The 18845-nt window shown below is 30.5% G+C and overlaps 5 protein-coding genes and 1 non-coding gene across 9 annotated transcripts in view; 2 read left to right on the forward strand and 4 right to left on the reverse strand.

The window, feature by feature from the left end:
* Positions 1-1758: 1758 nt before the first annotated feature.
* LOC123671385 (MAD2L1-binding protein) lies at positions 1759-3163 on the reverse strand. The gene is made up of 2 exons (XM_045605213.1): positions 2583-3163; positions 1759-2287 (listed from the first exon to the last, which is right to left on the reverse strand). Exons 1-2 carry the CDS (start codon positions 3020-3022, stop codon positions 1927-1929), a joined length of 801 nt encoding a protein of 266 aa, XP_045461169.1. The 5' UTR covers positions 3023-3163; the 3' UTR covers positions 1759-1926.
* Positions 3164-3470: 307 nt separating this feature from the next.
* Positions 3471-3965, forward strand: LOC123671388 (splicing factor 3B subunit 5). Its single transcript, XM_045605216.1, has one exon. It carries the CDS (start codon positions 3585-3587, stop codon positions 3840-3842), a length of 258 nt encoding a protein of 85 aa, XP_045461172.1. The 5' UTR covers positions 3471-3584; the 3' UTR covers positions 3843-3965.
* LOC123671387 (ribosome-releasing factor 2, mitochondrial) lies at positions 3903-8931 on the reverse strand. 2 transcript variants are annotated; one of them, XM_045605215.1, is made up of 10 exons: positions 8696-8930; positions 8377-8643; positions 7982-8170; positions 7682-7926; positions 7247-7594; positions 6885-7161; positions 5511-5848; positions 5361-5456; positions 4891-5037; positions 3903-4106 (listed from the first exon to the last, which is right to left on the reverse strand). In XM_045605215.1, exons 1-10 carry the CDS (start codon positions 8817-8819, stop codon positions 3945-3947), a joined length of 2193 nt encoding a protein of 730 aa, XP_045461171.1. In that variant the 5' UTR covers positions 8820-8930; the 3' UTR covers positions 3903-3944. The 2 variants fall into 2 exon arrangements, 1 of the variants encoding a protein (XP_045461171.1); XR_006746087.1 differs by lacking the exon at positions 3903-4106 and having other exon boundaries at positions 4895-5037; positions 5516-5848; positions 8696-8931.
* A 129-nt stretch (positions 8932-9060) lies between these two features.
* Positions 9061-15566, forward strand: LOC123671386 (transmembrane protein 245). Its single transcript, XM_045605214.1, has 10 exons — positions 9061-9809; positions 9882-10110; positions 10495-10643; positions 10787-11545; positions 11601-11768; positions 12137-12323; positions 13009-13193; positions 13593-13821; positions 13872-14046; positions 14172-15566. The coding sequence occupies exons 1-10, from the start codon at positions 9294-9296 to the stop codon at positions 14356-14358; spliced, it is 2784 nt and encodes a 927-aa protein (XP_045461170.1). The 5' UTR covers positions 9061-9293; the 3' UTR covers positions 14359-15566.
* Positions 15567-16937: 1371 nt separating this feature from the next.
* Positions 16938-17010, reverse strand: Trnak-cuu. The gene has a single exon. It is a non-coding gene; the product is annotated as a tRNA-Lys (tRNA).
* Positions 17011-17102: 92 nt separating this feature from the next.
* The window catches only part of LOC123671389 (hemicentin-1), a 482600-nt gene continuing 480857 nt past the window's right edge, over positions 17103-18845 (reverse strand). For all 3 annotated transcript variants that reach the window (XM_045605217.1, XM_045605219.1, XM_045605218.1), the window contains one exon: positions 17103-18264. In XM_045605217.1, coding sequence (XP_045461173.1) covers positions 18001-18264 — 264 coding nt within the window. In that variant the 3' untranslated portion in view covers positions 17103-18000. The remainder of the gene's footprint in view (positions 18265-18845) is intronic.

Genomic DNA, 18845 nt, shown 5'->3' on the forward strand with positions numbered 1-18845 from the left:
ATTTCTGTTTCGAGGGGGACAACTTAAGATGTAGGTTACGGACGCATAGCGCTTCAACCCTTGCTACTACAACCCTCACCCCCAAATTTTGAATAGGGAAGATGGGGTGAGTGATACCTCATTTGAAAGGTATTTTTATACTGATTTCAGCACAGTAATTGTTTTTTCATTTTATGCATTAGTTCTCGAAATATTCTTAACTAAGTATTTGAAAATGAAGTAGTGTTTTCATGACACTTGTAGTGTTTTGTGAAAAATCGACATTTTGAGCTTCAAAACAACCATGACTGTGGCTTCCTTCCTAACTAACTAACGCATGAATATTTCGAGAACTAATGCATAAAATGAAAAAACAATTACTGTGCTGAAATCAGTATAAAAATACCTTTAAATTGAGGTATCACTCACCCCATCTTCCCTATTCAAAAATTGGGGGTGGGGGTTGTAGCAGCAAGGGTTGAAGCGCTATGCGTCCGTAACCTACATCTTAAGTTGTCCCCCTCGAAACAGAAATCTACCTGTCCGAGCATTTCTATCGAAAAACTTTATTTCGTCTGTAATCTCGTCTGTTTCGTTTTCAAATGGCCACCCTGTATATCAAGTGTTGGCAAAAAAATTTTATTTTACAATTATGCCAAAAAATGCTAGGATGAAACGCAAAATTGATAATATTGCATCCAAAATAATACTCTCATTTCAAGCCAAGCATCATCCAATCCAGATAACTACTCATATTCTTTATTTTCTACTGAAAACTAAACGACGATATTTTCAGTCAAATCTTCATATCAAACCATTAGAATGCGAGATATTGATACAGTTCATCATCATAAAGAGCTGAAATTCCTGCGGAACCTCTCCACCCCAAATAACCAGTAATCTATAAAGAATTAAAATATTCATGCGTAATAGCCTAAAAATGCTATCCCTTATTCTATAGCACATAAATAGTGATTGAAAATTTGTTTCTTACAGCAGTAGGAATAAACCTCATATTACCCATACTAAACTTCGTCAATTTCGAAAAAGTTGAAACCCAGAACTTCATGTATGCACACATGCATCGTATATTATAAGCTGAAATATGTATGGCGCCATCTGCAACTCAAATCGGCTAGCCTTACCAAAATGAAATAAGTATTATAGAAATTACGGCTGTTACAAGGAACTGCGGACACACAGGCAGACTCGACGCCAAAATTGGGTAGAATTGTATAAAAAACATGTTGCAAGTGAAAACTTTTAATTCTATCGACTCGGAATCGAAAAATATTCAGCAATATCTTCCAAAATTAGTAAAGCTAAAAGTGTTATACGTTATCTTTCATTTTTAGTAAAGCAGGAAATCCCAATGATTAATCCTATAATTCTCCTTATGAGAAAACTCCTATTTTAGTATTCAGAGTGTAAGACATTCTCTATTCACCCAGTAAGTTAATTATCGGTTAGAGAAGTAATCTCAAATCCAAATAATTTTTTCAATCAAACAAAATTTGTTCAGTTTTTTCATTTTTTTCATAAAAAAATAACAATTTCTTAAACACTCATAATTGTCCTCAAATTACATGTTATAAAATTATACTTAAAACAATCAAGATATTGAATTCAATATTAAATTTTATATTGAAAGAGTAAAGAAAGTTGACATCTCATTTCAAAAAGTATAGTAGTAAAATTTTGGGTATAATTTGTTCATGAATCATTGATTTAACTACCAATCACGGCATATAGTGTACATCAAAAATATATTATAGTAAGTAAATTTTTCAATTATGTATATAGAATATGAGTACATTTCATAATTATTATACAATAATGAATAAAAATATATAATAAATTGACAGTATAAAATTATTTGCGAATAAATCTGAGTCAATTTCACTTTAGATCTGAAGAATTATAAAATAAATTTTCTAACTAAGAATACTACCACAGATCACTCACTCCTATTCCCTCAATATATAAATTGCTGTATCCTTCTAACCTATTATCAAATTGATACCAAGATAAAGGTTTTTCTTCTTGCTCGGTGGAATTTGCAGTAGTATCTTCATTTTCCAAGATTTCATTATTCTCATCATATACTCTACAACATGAGTAGTCTTTAGATAAATCTGGATTGAGCTTTATTGTATATTGTTTCACGTTATTCTGGAAATTCAGTGGATTGCAGGCTTTGAATTTTGATGATTCATCATCACTATGTTTCGTTATATAGAAGTAGATATTAGTGCATGGTATACTAGAATCGATTGAATCCATCCAAAGATCTGACAGAAATATTTGCCTGAAAATAAAAAAAAAATTATAGATTTCTAAGAAGTAACTCAACAGCAATACAATATTATCAACTTCAAAATCATAAGTTAATTTTCAGGAATTAAGGATTTATTAATGTTGAAATATTTTATGTAAACCTCCTTAGAAATGCACAAGAATTCTATAAAATACATTTGATAAAAATGAATATTTTAAAACTCTCTTGAATTTCATAACTATCTTATGTAACATTTTAGGAAATATTTAACTATGTAGTGGCAAAGAGGACAGTGATGATTTTAGGAAATCATAATTATTCTTACCTCAAAGCATTATGTTGAAGTTTGATAGCCTCTTTCACATGAACTTGTTCAAAATGTCCCAATGCCAAGTTAGGTATTTTGATTCTACATATTTCTTTAGGGGTCAGTGGTGTAGATCCGAATAATATCAAGATCTCATTCACAGTATTCGTACGAAGTTCATTAGCTAATTCGTTGAGTACATCTTCTAGTCCATCATAAAGTTTTGAAGCTACTCTATACTGATTTTCTATTCTGAAACGGTCGGGTCCCCTAAGCTCCAGTGGTTCTTCACGGTTTCGTCTTCTTGTTATCGAACATTTTAACCATGCGTAGGGATAGGGAATTTGAGTCTTTTGGTACAATAAGCCTTTAAAAAACGTATTCACAAATGATGAGCACGATAGGGGTGTTAACAGATAATCCGAAATGTTAACAGTAACTTCTAAACTTTTTTCCATTTTAAATAATGAATTTCTTCTGTCAATAATTGTTAAAAATCACATCAAAGTATAATTTTGTACAAGTTTCAACTGAATACACTCACACTGTAAATAACAATATAAACGTTCACATTCACATCATACCGAAATTTGAAATACTTGTTTATGTTGACACGTGCGTTTTCATAGAATACTATATTTCTTCTTCTTATTCGTAAATTGATATTTATTCGTACATGGGATAAACTTAAAAAACATTTTATATTTTACACAAAAACATATACCCACATTAAAATTACTAAACAATCTACGATTATCCTTGAAGTAGTAAGAATTAGAATAGTTAAAAAACACCAAAAAATTTGTTAACTCGTGCGGGTTCGCTGTGCGCATTCCACGTAGATCGAGTATTTCCTTGATCTAAGGTCTATGCCTACTTAGTAATTATAGGTCTATGGTAATTATATTTGTTATTCTGTGCTTCACGATTATTAGCATTGATTAGGTTATGTTAGTTTTTACAATTTTTACTTGAATTAAGTTTGTACTGGTCAAAAATTTAATATAAAGAATTATTACAATGGGTGATCGTTACAATATACATAGTCAATTGGAACATCTGCAGTCGAAGTATATCGGGACAGGACATGCAGATACTACTAAATACGAATGGTTAGTTAATCAACACAGAGATAGCTATTCAAGTTACTTAGGACATCCTGATTTATTGAATCATTTTTCGATATGTGAAAATGAAGCAAAAGCTAGAGTGAGATTCAACTTGATGGAGAAGATGTTACAACCTTGTGGTCCACCTCCAGATAAGCCAGAAGATTAATTTATTAATAATTATTCCTTCACACTTTCAACTGTCATAACGTGAATAAAGATACAAATGTAATCCTAAGAAAATAATATAGTTTATTTTTATACAAAAATATTAAAATCCTCTGACACTCTTTATAGCATTTTCTTCTTCTATTGGTGGCATTTTTTTGTATTCATTAAACTCCATTGAGAAAGTTGCTGCTCCTGAGGAAAGGGTCCTAATAATTGTTGCATAACCAAGGAGTTCAGATAAAGGAGTTTGAGCTTTCACAACCTTGAAATAAAAATAATTAATTTATGACATGATTCAAAATAGGTTTTTCAATACTAGGCATAATATCAATACGTTTTTTTTGAAAAACAAATATACATAATTTTTTGTAGGGATGGTTGTGCACACCAGAGGATTAATAGATAAATCAGAAGTACTTCAGTGTGATTTATTTAAAGTGAAAAACCAAGCGCTTTCAGTCTAATTGAAGATCATCACCTGGGTTTTCCCGTCCAGGAAGTTATCACAATTGTCAGCGAGCAAGTACAGGCATTACAGCAATAAGTGAGGTACATTCATAAAAGGCAAAGCTCAAATTTCAAAATATAAAAATTGTAAAGTTTTATATTTTTAAAGTTGAACTTTGCCCTTTTTTGGATGTGCCTCACTTATTGCTGTAATGCCTATACTTGCTCGCTGACAATTATGATAACTTCCTGGACGGGAAAACCCAGGTGATGGTCTTCAATTAGACTGAAAGCGCTTGGTTTTTCACTTTAAATAAATCACACTGAAGTACTTTTGACTTATCTATTAATCTTCTGGTATACACAGCCATCCCTGCAAAAAATTATGTATATTTGTTTTTCAAATAAAACGTATTTATATTATGCCTAGTATTGAAAAACCTAGCAGTGAAGTCTCTTGCGAAAAAAAAAAACATGCGTTTAGTATTGAATGATGCAACATAAAAACCTGAAACAAATGTTGGGGATGATTGAACATACTGCTTCACAGTAAATAATTTCACAAAATATTTACACCCCTATAATTTAACAATTTTTACCTTGAAATTTTCTCTCACTGATATTTCCTCTATAGCAGATCTTCTTCGTGAAAGATCAGCTAAAATTGCCGATAAATAATCACTTGGAACTACAATTTCTACATTCATTACAGGTTCAAGAATATGTGTACCTTGTTTTTGTAATATCTGTAAAAAAATCAGAAGATATATTCAGATTGCTTGAGATTGGAAAATATATCATGGATTCAATTTTATTTCTGAAAAGTAACGATTAGAATTTCTACCTCAGAGATCCACTATTAATAACCATAACTCATGTAATTAGCTATGGATTTGATTAGATGAATTACTATTCAAATACTAAATTATCGATTTTTTGAAAGGATTATTCGATAAATTGGAAAAAATTTAATTTTTACAGAAATTCAGCAGTTTGATTAATGTACTCCATCAAATAATTGAAAAAAATGTTCACAGTGAAAGAAATCAATTTTATTTATTGTTCTTACCTTTTGTATCAACTGAGTAGTGCCAGCAGTAATTACAGTTTCTGACGTACCTTTTTCAACAGCAAAATAATGAAGCATTACTTGTATCTTTGATACCTATGAATAAAAAATCTTTATGTATTTAAACATGAAAAGATATTTCAAACTAACTTTACAGTTTAATCTTGGTCCACTTGCTAAGGCAGCTTCAACACCATTTTTGATTGCCAAAAGATGTTTGTGATAAATTGCAGCAATATTTTTAGCAGCTTCTTGGGTTTTATCAAAAATCAAAACTTCTTTTTTGTCTTCATCAGTTGGTAAAAGAGATAGTGTGATGGTGAACTTTTGCTCAGATCCACTAATTCTTGTGTTGAATTGTAGGGTATCTGTTGATTTTTCCAACAACGTTTCATGGTAGTTTATCTGAAGATGACCAAGTTCTGCTTTCACTTTATATTCTTTCAGAATTCTATCTTTAATAATATCCAAATGAAGTTCCCCCATACCTAGAATTATAATTCTTATCTGTACATTTATAATACATAACAGAAGAAAAAAAAATTTTGAACATAATTATCGAAAGAAGCTTAACTTTGATTCAGATATAAAAAAAAGATTGTGTGGTCAAGGCAACACTGTCAGGAACGAAGTTTTATATGTCTAACTCAAATGATGTAGATTTCTATTGATTATATAACTGGTATTTTCGTTCTATCAAAACCACCGGTTATACGAGGTTAAGGTACGTCCATAGCGCACAGCCTTTCGCTTCTTTCAGTAGATCAGTGTTTATGTTTAATAAACTATTATTATAATTTTATTTCCACTTGGCGATCAATTGGAAATAGAGATTCCAACTTAGATGTTGCTGTGTTCTTACTAATTTCTCTGAATGAATATGGATTAAGATGGACGTAAATAAGGACATTTGCACCACAGTCTTTCAAATGATATTCTATTTTGTTTGAAATATTGTTAAATGTATTTTCTTCTATGGGAAAATATTCATACAATTTTCAGGGTCGGCCGTGAGTTTCAGAAGCAACAAATGGTATTACATACTTTTTGACCCATTTTTATCATTGCCATTAGTAGTCCTTTTATTTATTTATTCTATGACCAATGATTATATCAATGCACCATTATTATTATGTTTCAAATAAATTATATTATGTTATATTATGTTTCAAATAAATTAACATTCCTCACAAGATAGTGTCATGACACCGAAAGAGATGAAGAAAGATTCATAAACCAAACCAAGACATTACAATCATGCAAGTTGGTTGAGCGGCTTATTCTGCCACAATCAAGTGAGATGCTGTGCTCCTTTATAAAACCACACACAATGCTTTTCGCTTAAATCTTGATACTCTCTCATAACCATATATGTATAAGGTAAAGAGGTAGCATAACGAATTTTTATTATATGATGCTTTCTGCCTGTTCACATATACAAACAGAGTTGCGGAACATTCCAAAAACGAACACCAATCATTGAAGAAACCTGAAAGTGCTGTAATTTACCCTTTTTTTATTCACCTCCTAAAACAGTTTGTCCTGTTTCATGATTTTGAGTAACTGTAAGACTTGGATCCTCTCGTTGTAATTCCATTAGTGCATTATCAAGTGCCGATTGATAAGCAGCACTTTCTGGTTCTATTGAACAAAAAAACACTGGTTCTGGTATATTAACCTTCATTCCAAATAAATCTTCTACTGAATTGTTTAATGATGATTTTTTAGATTTGAGAAATTTTTCATTTGCTCTTTGTACTGCTGATGCTGAGTTTGACAGAAAGTCTCCCATTTTAGTATACTGAAATATCACATGTTACATAGATGAACTAATGGTATGTTTATACATCCAAAAATTTATTGAATTAAATAAGTAATCCATTCACCTTTAAACCTGTTACAACTCCAATATTTCCATTGCCAATACTATCAACTTCATGAAAATCATCAGCAAAAGCTGCATATAGACGAACTACTTGTTCATTTTTATTTTGTGTTACACTGTTTATTCTTTGTCCTTTCTTTATATTTCCATTATAAACTCTCACAAATACCAATGTACCTTTTTGTTTATTGTGTAATATTTTGAAAGCTTTGGCACATAAATTGTCTTCAAAATATTTATGGTATTCATTTCGTTTTCTAGGTGATGGTAAATATAGAATAATAGCATCCATAAGAGCTTGAACTCCTATGTTTTTGTAGGCACTGCCCATAACTACAGGAACTATATTCTGAAAATATTGAATAAGCTACCCTTTGGCCACCCACATCATATAATAACAAAAACATAATATTGTTAACATATTCATAATTATTACCTGATTGAGAGTTTCTTCTTCTAGTGCTTTAACAATATCTGTTGTTTTGATATTATCTATAGTTTCTTCAATTATTACTTTTTCAGCTAATTTTTCATTATATTCTGATAATTTATCTACAATATGTGATCTACATGACATTGCATCATTCCATAATTTTGGATCATCTGCTTCTAGAAGGGGTGACCTTACTAACTTCAAATTGGGAAATAACAATTTCTCCATTGTTAGAATATCAATTATTCCTTAAAAAAAAATTATATTATTCATTAAATGTTTAATCTGTATAGTTTCTAGAACCTGATAGTTTTCCATTCTTTTTGATGGGAATTTGTAGGCTTAAAGGTGTGACAGACAACTTTTGCTTGATTGATTCAAAACAATATTTAACATTTGCATCTGCTCTATCCATCTTATTCAGAAATATAATTCTAGGTAAATTGTACCTATCAGCTTGTCTCCAAACAGTTAGCGTTTGGGCTTCCACTCCTAAGAAGTAATCAAAATATATTAATTGTATGTATTGATGATATTCACAAAGTATATAACAATTCTTGTGTGTTTGAAGATTTACTAGTACTTCTTTCATAATTAGAGGTATATAAATAAAAATTTATTTAAAATATATTATGATTCAATATTTCTGTAACAAATTTGAGAAATGAGCTTATTCAACATATATTGAAATTATTCACCTGCTGAAGCATCTAAAACACATATAGCTCCGTCTAATACATTCAATGACTGTTCAACTTCCATAGTGAAATCAATGTGACCTGGTGTATCGATTAGATTAAATTGATGATTTCGCCAATAAAATGTTACAGCTGCTGAGGTAATAGTAATTCCTCTTTCTCTTTCTTGAGCCATATAATCTGTTACTGTATTTCCATGATGTACTTCTCCCATTTGATTAATTATTCCACTATAAAAGAGCATTCTCTCAGTCGTTGTTGTCTTGCCTGGAATAATTTCAGTATAACATTATTCATAATCAGCAGAATCTTAACTAACCAGCATCGATATGAGCTAATATTCCTATATTTCTGATATTACTAACATCCACATCTTTAATGAATGCTTTAGAAGATAACTTTCTTATGTTTGAATAGAGATTTTTTCTTATTAAAAGCTTCATTTTGGTAATGTTAGTGATAATTCAAAACCTATTCTGAATTAAAATAACATATATCCAAAAAGTTGAAAATTTTACCTAGATAATTGCCATATAGGTTATGATAATATAGCCGGTATATTTGAACTACATATAAAAATTATTGTTACTACTGTTACTAGTCACTATTAGTAACTGGTCTATATTAGTAATACTATTAGAAATAGAAAGGCCACTCCACTGCTCCACTAATTTATGACCTGTATAAAATAATCTCTCATAAATTTCTTGATTTCAACTGCACTATTCTATTGATTCTATTGCCCTAGTTCTCGAACCTCTGTTTATTGTTTTGACCTACTGATGTGTCTCCTTCACTTTTAGAACATAACCTCAATAGATTTCAAATAATCGGGAAAAGCGGAAAACTTAATCTTGAATCCAGTGATAAGTACAATACAATGATATGTATATACGATTAAGTTAAGAGAATAAAATATGGATACAAGATCTCCTTTAGACGGTATATTCAATATAATCGGTGGAGGATTACCACAAGGCCATGATAAACCATTGAAGCAAGCAGTATATAATGCTGTAGCATTACTATTATTATTTTTATGTTGTGCTGCAGGATGGGCTTTGTTTCTTATATTAGAACCTTTTATAAAACCTTTGATGTGGGCACTTCTAGTAGGATCTGTCCTTCATCCTTTGAAAAGGTCCTTAAGAGATAAGTTTCAAGATTGGTTTCAAACGTTAGAGACAACTCATACACCTGTTGTTCTTGGCATTCTGTTACTGCCTATAAATATTGCTAATAATATTTCGGAGTTCATTGGAGATACTCTATTGAGACACATAAAACTTATTGTCTCATTATCTTTTTTCATCATATTTGTGCCAATCCTATATTTTTATACACCCTCTCTATTTATTAAGATATTTTGGAACTTACTATGGTTTTTGGATCTTTTGCTCATATATGTATTGAATATCACTTCATTTTCATATGTAAGTAAAAGTTAGCCAGAAGAAAATGTATATTTTAAAATATGCCACAAGTTTTGATGATATCACTTTTAGATATTTGTTGGACTGATATTTTATATGAGCTTGGTCTATTGTTTATGGACTCCAGAAAACAATAGAGTTTTTCATTTTGCCGCAATTGGTGTATGGTTAATAGTATGTCTTACCATTGCTAACCAGTTTGGATCATATGCTCTTCCAGTTTTTGCAGCTTTTCAAGTTGTTATAATGGGAGGCTTTTTTTCAGAAATATATAATATTTATGAAGAGAAAAAAGAAGAAGGTGAATATTATTTCAAAATTTATCTATGTAATTACATTTATTTATCATTGATGTAGTCTAATTTTCTGGGCTTTTGATTATTTCATCCTTAACTTGGAATTCTCCTCAATTTCAGTTATTGAATTCCGAAATTCATTACTATTAATAATGATGAGTAATGAGCTATGTCAATCAGATATTGTTTACAAATTATAACGGTATTAATTTTCATACAATGATACAAAAATCATTTACTATTTGGTGCTGATCTACTGAAGTATCTCATGTTTTTGAATGTGAAATACATATATTTTCATTAGAATGATTAGGATATTTTGTGGAATATATTTAGAGAATAATGGAAAATTATGAACTCTTTTTAGAATATATATAATTTCCTTGCAGGTACTGAAATCAGTATTTGGAATTTGTTAATTGCAGCATTTCAAGGAGGATTATACTCTGATGATTCTATAGAAGAATGTGAAAAAAATTCTGTAATAAATAATGAAGATGATGAAAACAAGTTGAAATCTGAACAAGTTTCGAGTCAGGTAAATGTGAATTTAATTAAAACTTCCACAAAAGCTATATGCTTCTGTAATGGATGTTGAAATGATTATCATTGTAAAATAAAGAATAAATTTGATTAATTTCTTATTTAAAAATAATAACTTGAAAAGCAATGTTATTTCAGGGTGAAAAAAAGTCCCCCGACAATATCTGTAATGAAACTGTTCAAGAAAAACTACAAAATTATGAATTCCAAAAATCTGAGAAAAATGATCCTTTGACACTTGAACTATTTGAAAGTTCTCCAAAGAAACATGACACAGTAATGAGAGCTAATTCTGATATGGGTTGTAAAAGATTGGATGCTTTGAAACAAGGAATTCAATTTGTTAGTCCAATAAACCCTAGATCAGCAAAGACAAAAGATTCGTTGAAATATTCAAAATTTCATAGATCCTTCTCACAATCACATGTTTATCCCAGCAGTAAGATTAAACCTGGTTTAGTATACTTTGGAATAAATTCATACAGAAGAAAATTGGTGGAACATATAGAAGAAGAGAGAAATGGCAGTACATTTTATTTATACACTTTAATGTGGGCTTGTGCTGGAATGTTATTTTGGAAAAATGTTGTACTGCTTCCTCTTTTACCATTGCCAATATTATTTTATATTGTCAAACATATTGGATCATATTTGCGTATATGGCAATATATTTATATCCATTTTTGCTCTATTAAAATTACATTTCAAAAATGGTTGCATGAAAGGCATGATGCTCTTGTGCCCATTCCTATAAGAGGACTTTATAAGATCATTCACAAGATAAATTCATCGATTAGAAATATAGTGAAAGACAGTATTGATACTGTTTCAAGTTGTCTTGTGATTTTAGGCCTGATTGTTTTCTTATTTTGTGCTTCAGTTTTTATCATTGTACAGGTAAACATGGAATTAATAAATATTTGGCATTTATACCCGTAGGTTTGATTTGTAGATTTATGCTGAGGCCATAATGCTTGTTCAAATTAGCAGTAATATTATAAATCAAACTGTAGTACATAATCCTGAACTGAGGCAACTTCTACCTGATACTTTTGATGATACTTTGGACTCAATTTTGGATAATGCTTATTTGTATGGAAGAGAAGGAATATCCAAAGCCGTAAGTAGTCCATTTTTAGTTTTTGTGTATATTATGAGAGTTAATGCTTATGAGTTTTCCTCTTTGTGATTACATTCGGGATGACAAAAAATTTTGGTCTCCAAGTTCAAAATTTTTATTAGCAATATTGATTTTAGACAATTATGAATCTTTCGAATAGTTTCACAATGTTTATCTGGTTTGGACAATGCACATTGCTCAAGCGCAAACATGCAACTCCCAAGATAATAATTCGGATAAAATTTTATAGAATAGAATCACAAAATTTACCCGCTCATAGCTCTATCAATGGTTTTATTCAGTTATCAATGAATTATATCAAGATTTCTATTGGAAGACAATTATTACATTGATGGATTCAATTTCAGGTGAAAGGTTTGATGACCGATGTTGATTCTTCTAAATCAGATAAAATTGAAAAACAAGTACTTGAACTGTGGGATCGAGTTTATCAATCATGGATGACGTCTAACTCCCCAAATGGACCAACAGTAACTCAAGAAGCTGTTTTTTCATCATGGGAAGCTTTTGTGTCGGATATTAAAAAATCTCCAGGTAATCTATGTTATTGTGATTTCAGTGGATTGCTCTTTAAATATCATTTTTTTCAACAAAAACTGATGATGGAATTTTATCCCTCTATATGTAAACAAAGCAGAAAAAATCACTATTGAAAAAATTATTTCAGAGAATTTCCAATATTTCCATAGAATTAGTACCTACTAATTTACCTCACTTAAAAAGTTAGGTTAGGTTGAAATATTTTTGAGATCACTATTTGAATTGTACTTTTCCCTAGATAGTAAACATTTTATTTTTATTTATTTGAATAATGTTTACTGTCCATCACTTATTATTAGATTATTATACAGGGTGACGGATGACTTATGGCCAAATGTTGTAATTGTTTTTTGACTCTTCGTTTTGGCGATGAAGGGGTGCTTTCCGGAAAATATAAATATTTTGAAGTGACAGTTGATGCTTGTGAGCTGATTATTTGTTATCTATTATCTTAAAAAGTAGCCAAAATTTTGCGAACATTAGTTTTTTATTTCATGAAAGTTTTCATTCAGCATTTTCATGTTCTTTAGATTTGGTGATGGTACTTTCATAAAGAGAGACCATTGTTAGGTTTAACTTACTGGAAAACATTTGACGGTCCTTTTTGAATGCTATGACTATGGGTAACCAATCACCTTGCATTTTTATTCATTATTGTTTGTATTCTTGTCCAAAATAGAAATGTTCAACATAAATGGACTGATGGAATTTGGAAAGCAGAATATTGGTACTCTAATGTCACTTTTGGAATCGGTGTGGTCTATTGTGAAAGGGAATGTTAATATTGTACTAGGATCAATAGGTGCTATTATGTCCGTAGTATTAGGAGGTGGGACAGTAGTGTTGAATTTCATTTTAAGTTTGGTGAGTTTATTTTATAATGTTTTAATGTATTGATTAAATTATTATTATTATTCAAAAAACCTTGTCTCCACCTAATTTATCTAATCCTTGATACAAGGTTTCTCCACAGTGATATTTAGTGTTATGCCTTGTAACTACTACTGCATATAAGTCTGTAGTGTCGTTGATTGCTTTTCACAACTTCAATTATCCTTTTTGAGATTTTTTATTATTCAATAGGACTGTGTGATTGTAGAAGGATATTTTGCAAAGATATAGATAAATGATCTATCAAAAAAAATTTTTTTCAATATAGACCTTTGGTTCTATATACTGGGTGATATTTTGAGTTGAATAAGTCAAAAATCTCTAAAAGGAAACATCCTTCGGAATACCCATTTTTAAAATGTATAATTTCAGATTGTTTTCTTGACAACGTTATTCTATTTGCTGAACTGTAGTGGTGATCTGTATAAACCAGTCGAGATTATGACAAATTTTTCACCCAGTGGCAACCGACTCGGTCTTGCTCTGGAGAGCGCTATTAATGGCGTATTTGCTGCTTCATTCAAAATGGCTGTCTTCTATGGACTCTGGACTTGGTTTATACATAATCTTTTTGGAGTGCGCATAGTTTATCTTCCTTCAGGTGAGTTCCATATATGAAATTTTCAAGATGACTTTTTTAATGTTTTTCAGCATTTGCCACAATTCTTGGAGCTGTTCCTTTTCTTGGTACTTATTGGGCAGGAGTCCCTGCAGTACTTGATTTATGGCTGGCTCAAGATAGAGGTCTAGCTGCCTTACTTTTTGCAGTATTTCAATTTTTACCAACGTCAATAGTTGATACAACAATATACAAAGAAATAAAGGGGTAAGGACAGTAACCTTAAGCCAGTGAGAAACATTGGTCTGAGGCAGTAACTGATATAAAAAATATATTATCCGAATTTTAATATGAAAGCAGAATTATAAATCTTGAAAAATTTTATATTATAGTGGACACCCATATTTAACTGGTCTGGCAATTGCTGGTGGTGTATTCTGTTTGGGAGTAGAAGGTGCAATAATAGGTCCTATACTATTATGTGGTCTGTATGTTGCTATGGATCTATCATCAAATATTTTCAAGGAATCCCCATCGGAAGAAACTTTAAAGGTTCATTTGTCTCAAATTCAAAGCTGAATTTGATTACCTACAATCAAATTTCTTTTACTATTAACAGTTTTATCGAAATTAGGTGCTATTGCTATGCCAAATGAAGAATATTGCATATTAATTCAGTTGAGAGTTCATTTGCTATACTATCTAAGCCTTAGGTAGTTAGGATTAAGATAATCCATTTGTTCTTCTAAACGGTTGGAAATTCAAGCTCCAAAAGTAATATTCCTGTTACTAAAAATTAAAGATTTAAAAGCTTTATATTTACAGAACTTAATATATATTACTCTTTTTCTAGTCTTAACCGTATTAATTCACTTAATTATTAAATTTATTTATTTATTAAAGTTTTCAGGTATAGTTTATTGCTTGTTACACTTGCTACTATTTCTTGCACTCACAAATTAATATAAAATTAAATAGTTGAAATATTTGATGTCGAAATTGACACAGTTAAATATTTAAAAATGAGTAAATTCTTCAGCTATCGGTTGAATTTAGTTTTGAACGAATAATGAATATTTACCAAGAAATATTGTAGCAGTAATGAACTAGGTTATTATTTTGATTGTTTATTTCTTGAAACTGTTGATGATTACTTTGGACTGCTTATTTTGTTTTTCAAGAAAGAAAATTGCGCAACTCCAAATTAACCTTGAATAATTTTATTTCAATGAAAATGTTACAGTAGAGGATCACAAGTAAGATCGTTCTCCACTATGTTCTAAGAAGATGAAAATTATAATTTATTAAATAAAATATGTGTTTGAAGATATACCATCTGATAAGCATATTAGAGAAGGTCGATATTATTTGGGATTTTAGACTATTAATTTATGCAATCTAAACTTAAAGTGTTCTTCCATTGTTATTGGTGCTTCTAACTTACTTAGGCATGAGGATCCATGACTTGTTACAAATGTGAGAATTATATAAAGAAGATATTTTTGCAATAATTCAACTAATAATTTTTGAATTGTATCTATTTATTGTTATTATTTTCATATTTTCTAACTTGAAAATGATTATTTCATAGTTATAACAACATTGTGATTTCAAATGAGATTTTGTTGCTTTGCTGATGATCAACTAATTCATATCATTTCAGTGAACAATTTTTTTTATACACACAGATCTTTATTAACATGTCGAATTATTTTTGTGTTTATATTTCTTGATGCAAACATTTCTCTGCACTGTATGCTTGAAAAGAAAATAAATCCAAAGAATTATTCAAGAATTTATTTCTCCCAACTATTTTCTCTTTATCTATCTTTCATTGCTGAAACATTATTGTGACATGATTAAGAAGTTTTTGAGAGCTAGTCCTCCTTAACTGAAGGAAATATCATTTTGACACAATGTATGTATTTTTCGAATATTAGTCAAATTAAATTTTGGTCGTATACACTCTCGAACGAAAAAACCAAAAAAACTTGAAATTTTCAGAGTTGCTTCGTATCATAATCTTATGATTATTTATTGCAGTTAAACAGATTGAACTATTTTTCACTTAAGATAAAACTGCATTTACCAAATGATGAAAGACCTCCATCTTGAGTGTAACTTCTGCAGTTGTTTGAATTTCTTCACCACTTTGACTTTCATACCAAAGCAGACCAATGAACTTGCGCTCAAAAGTCCCTGATGCTCTCTAGGATTTTTATTATTTTTTTTTATAAATTCAGGTATATTATTACTTAATTAATTTAAAAGAAATGAAACGCATTTGATTAAGAGTAAGTACATTTATATTTCATCAGTAACAGACGATTTTGATCGTGGAGATTCCAAGGACACTGTCAATGGAAATATAAAACATTGGGAACACTCCTTCTTAATATTAAGAATTGAAGAGAAATGGTATACACTCTGAAAACATTGTTTTGTTTTTACATATATACACCTTTTACAGATTATCTTAAATTTGATATTTGATACGATATTATTTAAATTCATAAAAGGGGACCACCTCTCAGTAGGAGTTGTACAGTGCTTAAAATAATAAATACTTCATAATTAAAATCTTTTCACCATTAATTATTTCCACTTTTACACAGATGTATTAGTTAAATATGTACATAGATAAGATCTTTACGGAATTATGTTTTATGAAATGAAAAAAATTGTTTGTAATCTTGACACTGAACTCCTACAAAACAGTGATATACAAAATTTTATTACTTAATGATAATTATCACATTCAGGTTTCACTTATATAGAATCATGCTATTTACAAATTGTACAAATATTTACCTATTAACAATAATAGACAATGATAAATTATACATAATGAAAATTTCAATTTGCTTACTATAAACATAATACAAAGTGTTTCGTAAACGCTGCAATTGTGCATATGAAATGATTTAATAATATTTTCCAAATGAAGTATTCACTTCCAATTGTTCTCACACCGCAATCGGTAATGAAAAATTGACAAATTGCTTTCTTTCATGAAAGAGTTATAACAATTATTCAACGCTTATTATTCATTTGATTATAAATTTATTACTTAATTTTTCCTCGAGTTTTTGTCAATTATATTGGATTTATAGGATTATTAATAAAGAAAATATCTTCTGAATTCAATAAAAATTATGCGCCCAACGTGGGGCTCGAACCCACGACCCTGAGATTAAGAGTCTCATGCTCTACCGACTGAGCTAGCCGGGCTTGCGATAAAATAGGCAAAAGTTAAAGATATTGACTCAACACTTCACTTCGTAAATGTTGAATATCACTTCAAATTTCAAAATATGTATTGAGTTAAGTATTCAGATAATTCTGAAATATTTTTTGAATTTTAAGTATTTGATTGGATATGTCACTATCACTTCTTTAAGTAATTATTATTTACTTTTTGACTTTTTATACTCAGTGGCGGCGCTAGCTTTCAAAAACAGGGGGACCAAGGGGAAGCCGGATTTTTTTTTGAGGGTCAAAGTAAATCGTAATAATACGCGAAAATTATAGTTCTGCTGATCTTGTAATTATTTAAGCCTTAGTATGTCAAATTTTAGAGGGGATCGGGACCCCCCTGCCCCCTAGTGTCGCCACTGATTACACTACAACTGAGTATTGCGTTTTAAATGAAAACATGTGCAGATCTGGCCAAATGAAGGAAATTCATTTTTTCCAGTTGAAATATTTATCAGTTTACAATGAAGCGGGACAATGAGATTTATCTTTTTGACGAGATTGGAAATTGATTCTTAGCAGAAAACAAAGTAAATTGTTCTTAACCTACCTATGTCTGTACCATATAAAGCTCCTCCTCAGATTTTATTGCGGTGTGATGATAATATAACAATAAGACTTTAGGAATTGTACCTAGATAGCAGAAGCTATATATATGATATGAGGAAATGTTGCAGGAATTGTTGATTTCAAGAGTCAATCTGCGAAATCGCAGAAACTGCAGAAAGAAAAAACAATCCGATGATACGATAGAAATTGAGATTAAGCTCTAGAATAATTTTGAAAATGAAATCGAACATCCACTAGAACATCACGTGATCTGGATAAGATATTTTGTCTACATTTATTCTGTTAATCTCCTTCTTACGTAAGTCCAAGGTTGAATTTAATGAAAAAGTACCCTGAAGAAATTTGTCAGAAAGGTATCGAAGATGATTTGAGCAGCGTTTACAAAACAGTTGCATGTCAAACAGTGCTTTCACGTTTATTTATCATAAGAGGAGTTTCAACTGATGATTCTTCCTCAGGGGGCTGCATAAGCGGTTGAAGAGGTATGGGCGGCTCTCTAGAGGCTGGTCTCTGTCTTTGCTGTGGGAGATGAGAGCCCTGGTAAGGTATGGGGTAAATTCCAGGAGGCAGATGTCCGATTGGTCCATATTGCCACTGAGCCTGTTGAGATTGTCTTGGCAGAGTGTACTGTGGATAAGGACTCATGAGGGAAGTTGGGTGCTGAAAAAAAAGTAATATGAAAAAATTTAAAAAGAAATGGAAATTTATTTATTTATTATTTATTTAGTTATTCGTAAATAAAATTTCCCATGTAATATTTGGATAGATTTCACCCTTGTGGTTCAGCTTCAAACCTACCCTAAATGCATTGGATTATTGTGTTTGCGGTCGACATTTTCTTTTTCCTAATAGTTTAGATCTATTTCGTCTTCTTTCTTTTTCAGCGGTGCCAATTCTGGAAGCACTGAGACCTTCTGGTCCATTGTTCCTTCGCATGAGGAAACAAGACATGCTGACAGGAATGTCGCGAGATTACTAGGAGGAGTCTTTCTCACCTTAGAAATAGAACCTAGATTTCTTTCAAATGGACAAGAGATAGAAGCAATGAAATCGGACGACCTTTAAAATTCCTAGGAATTAAACAAAACCGACGAATCAACCATCAGAGAATGAAGGAAGACTGAGTTCATCAGGAGAACCAACAAAATTTTAAAAACAAACCTCCACAGCAAGAACATGACGAGAGCCATCAATACATATGCATGTTCAATCCTAACATACTCTTTTGTTATAATTCCATG

This window comes from Harmonia axyridis, chromosome 1 (genome assembly GCF_914767665.1).
Source record: "Harmonia axyridis chromosome 1, icHarAxyr1.1, whole genome shotgun sequence".
NCBI lineage: Eukaryota > Metazoa > Arthropoda > Insecta > Coleoptera > Coccinellidae > Harmonia > Harmonia axyridis.

Coding starts and splice junctions, on each gene's coding strand:
- LOC123671386 (XM_045605214.1), top strand. CDS start 9,294: ATGGATACAAGATCTCCTTTAGACGGTATATTCAATATAATCGGTGGA. Junction 10,644..10,786: donor CTGAACAAGTTTCGAGTCAG/GTAAATGTGAAT, acceptor ATGTTATTTCAG/GGTGAAAAAAAGTCCCCCGA. Junction 13,194..13,592: donor TGAATTTCATTTTAAGTTTG/GTGAGTTTATTT, acceptor GTATAATTTCAG/ATTGTTTTCTTGACAACGTT.
- LOC123671387 (XM_045605215.1), bottom strand. CDS start 8,819: ATGAAGCTTTTAATAAGAAAAAATCTCTATTCAAACATAAGAAAGTTA. Junction 7,595..7,681: donor AAGAAGAAACTCTCAATCAG/GTAATAATTATG, acceptor CAATATTTTCAG/AATATAGTTCCTGTAGTTAT. Junction 4,107..4,890: donor CAGTGAGAGAAAATTTCAAG/GTAAAAATTGTT, acceptor TTTTATTTCAAG/GTTGTGAAAGCTCAAACTCC.
- LOC123671385 (XM_045605213.1), bottom strand. CDS start 3,022: ATGGAAAAAAGTTTAGAAGTTACTGTTAACATTTCGGATTATCTGTTA. Junction 2,288..2,582: donor CTTCAACATAATGCTTTGAG/GTAAGAATAATT, acceptor TTTTATTTTCAG/GCAAATATTTCTGTCAGATC.
- LOC123671388 (XM_045605216.1), top strand. CDS start 3,585: ATGGGTGATCGTTACAATATACATAGTCAATTGGAACATCTGCAGTCG.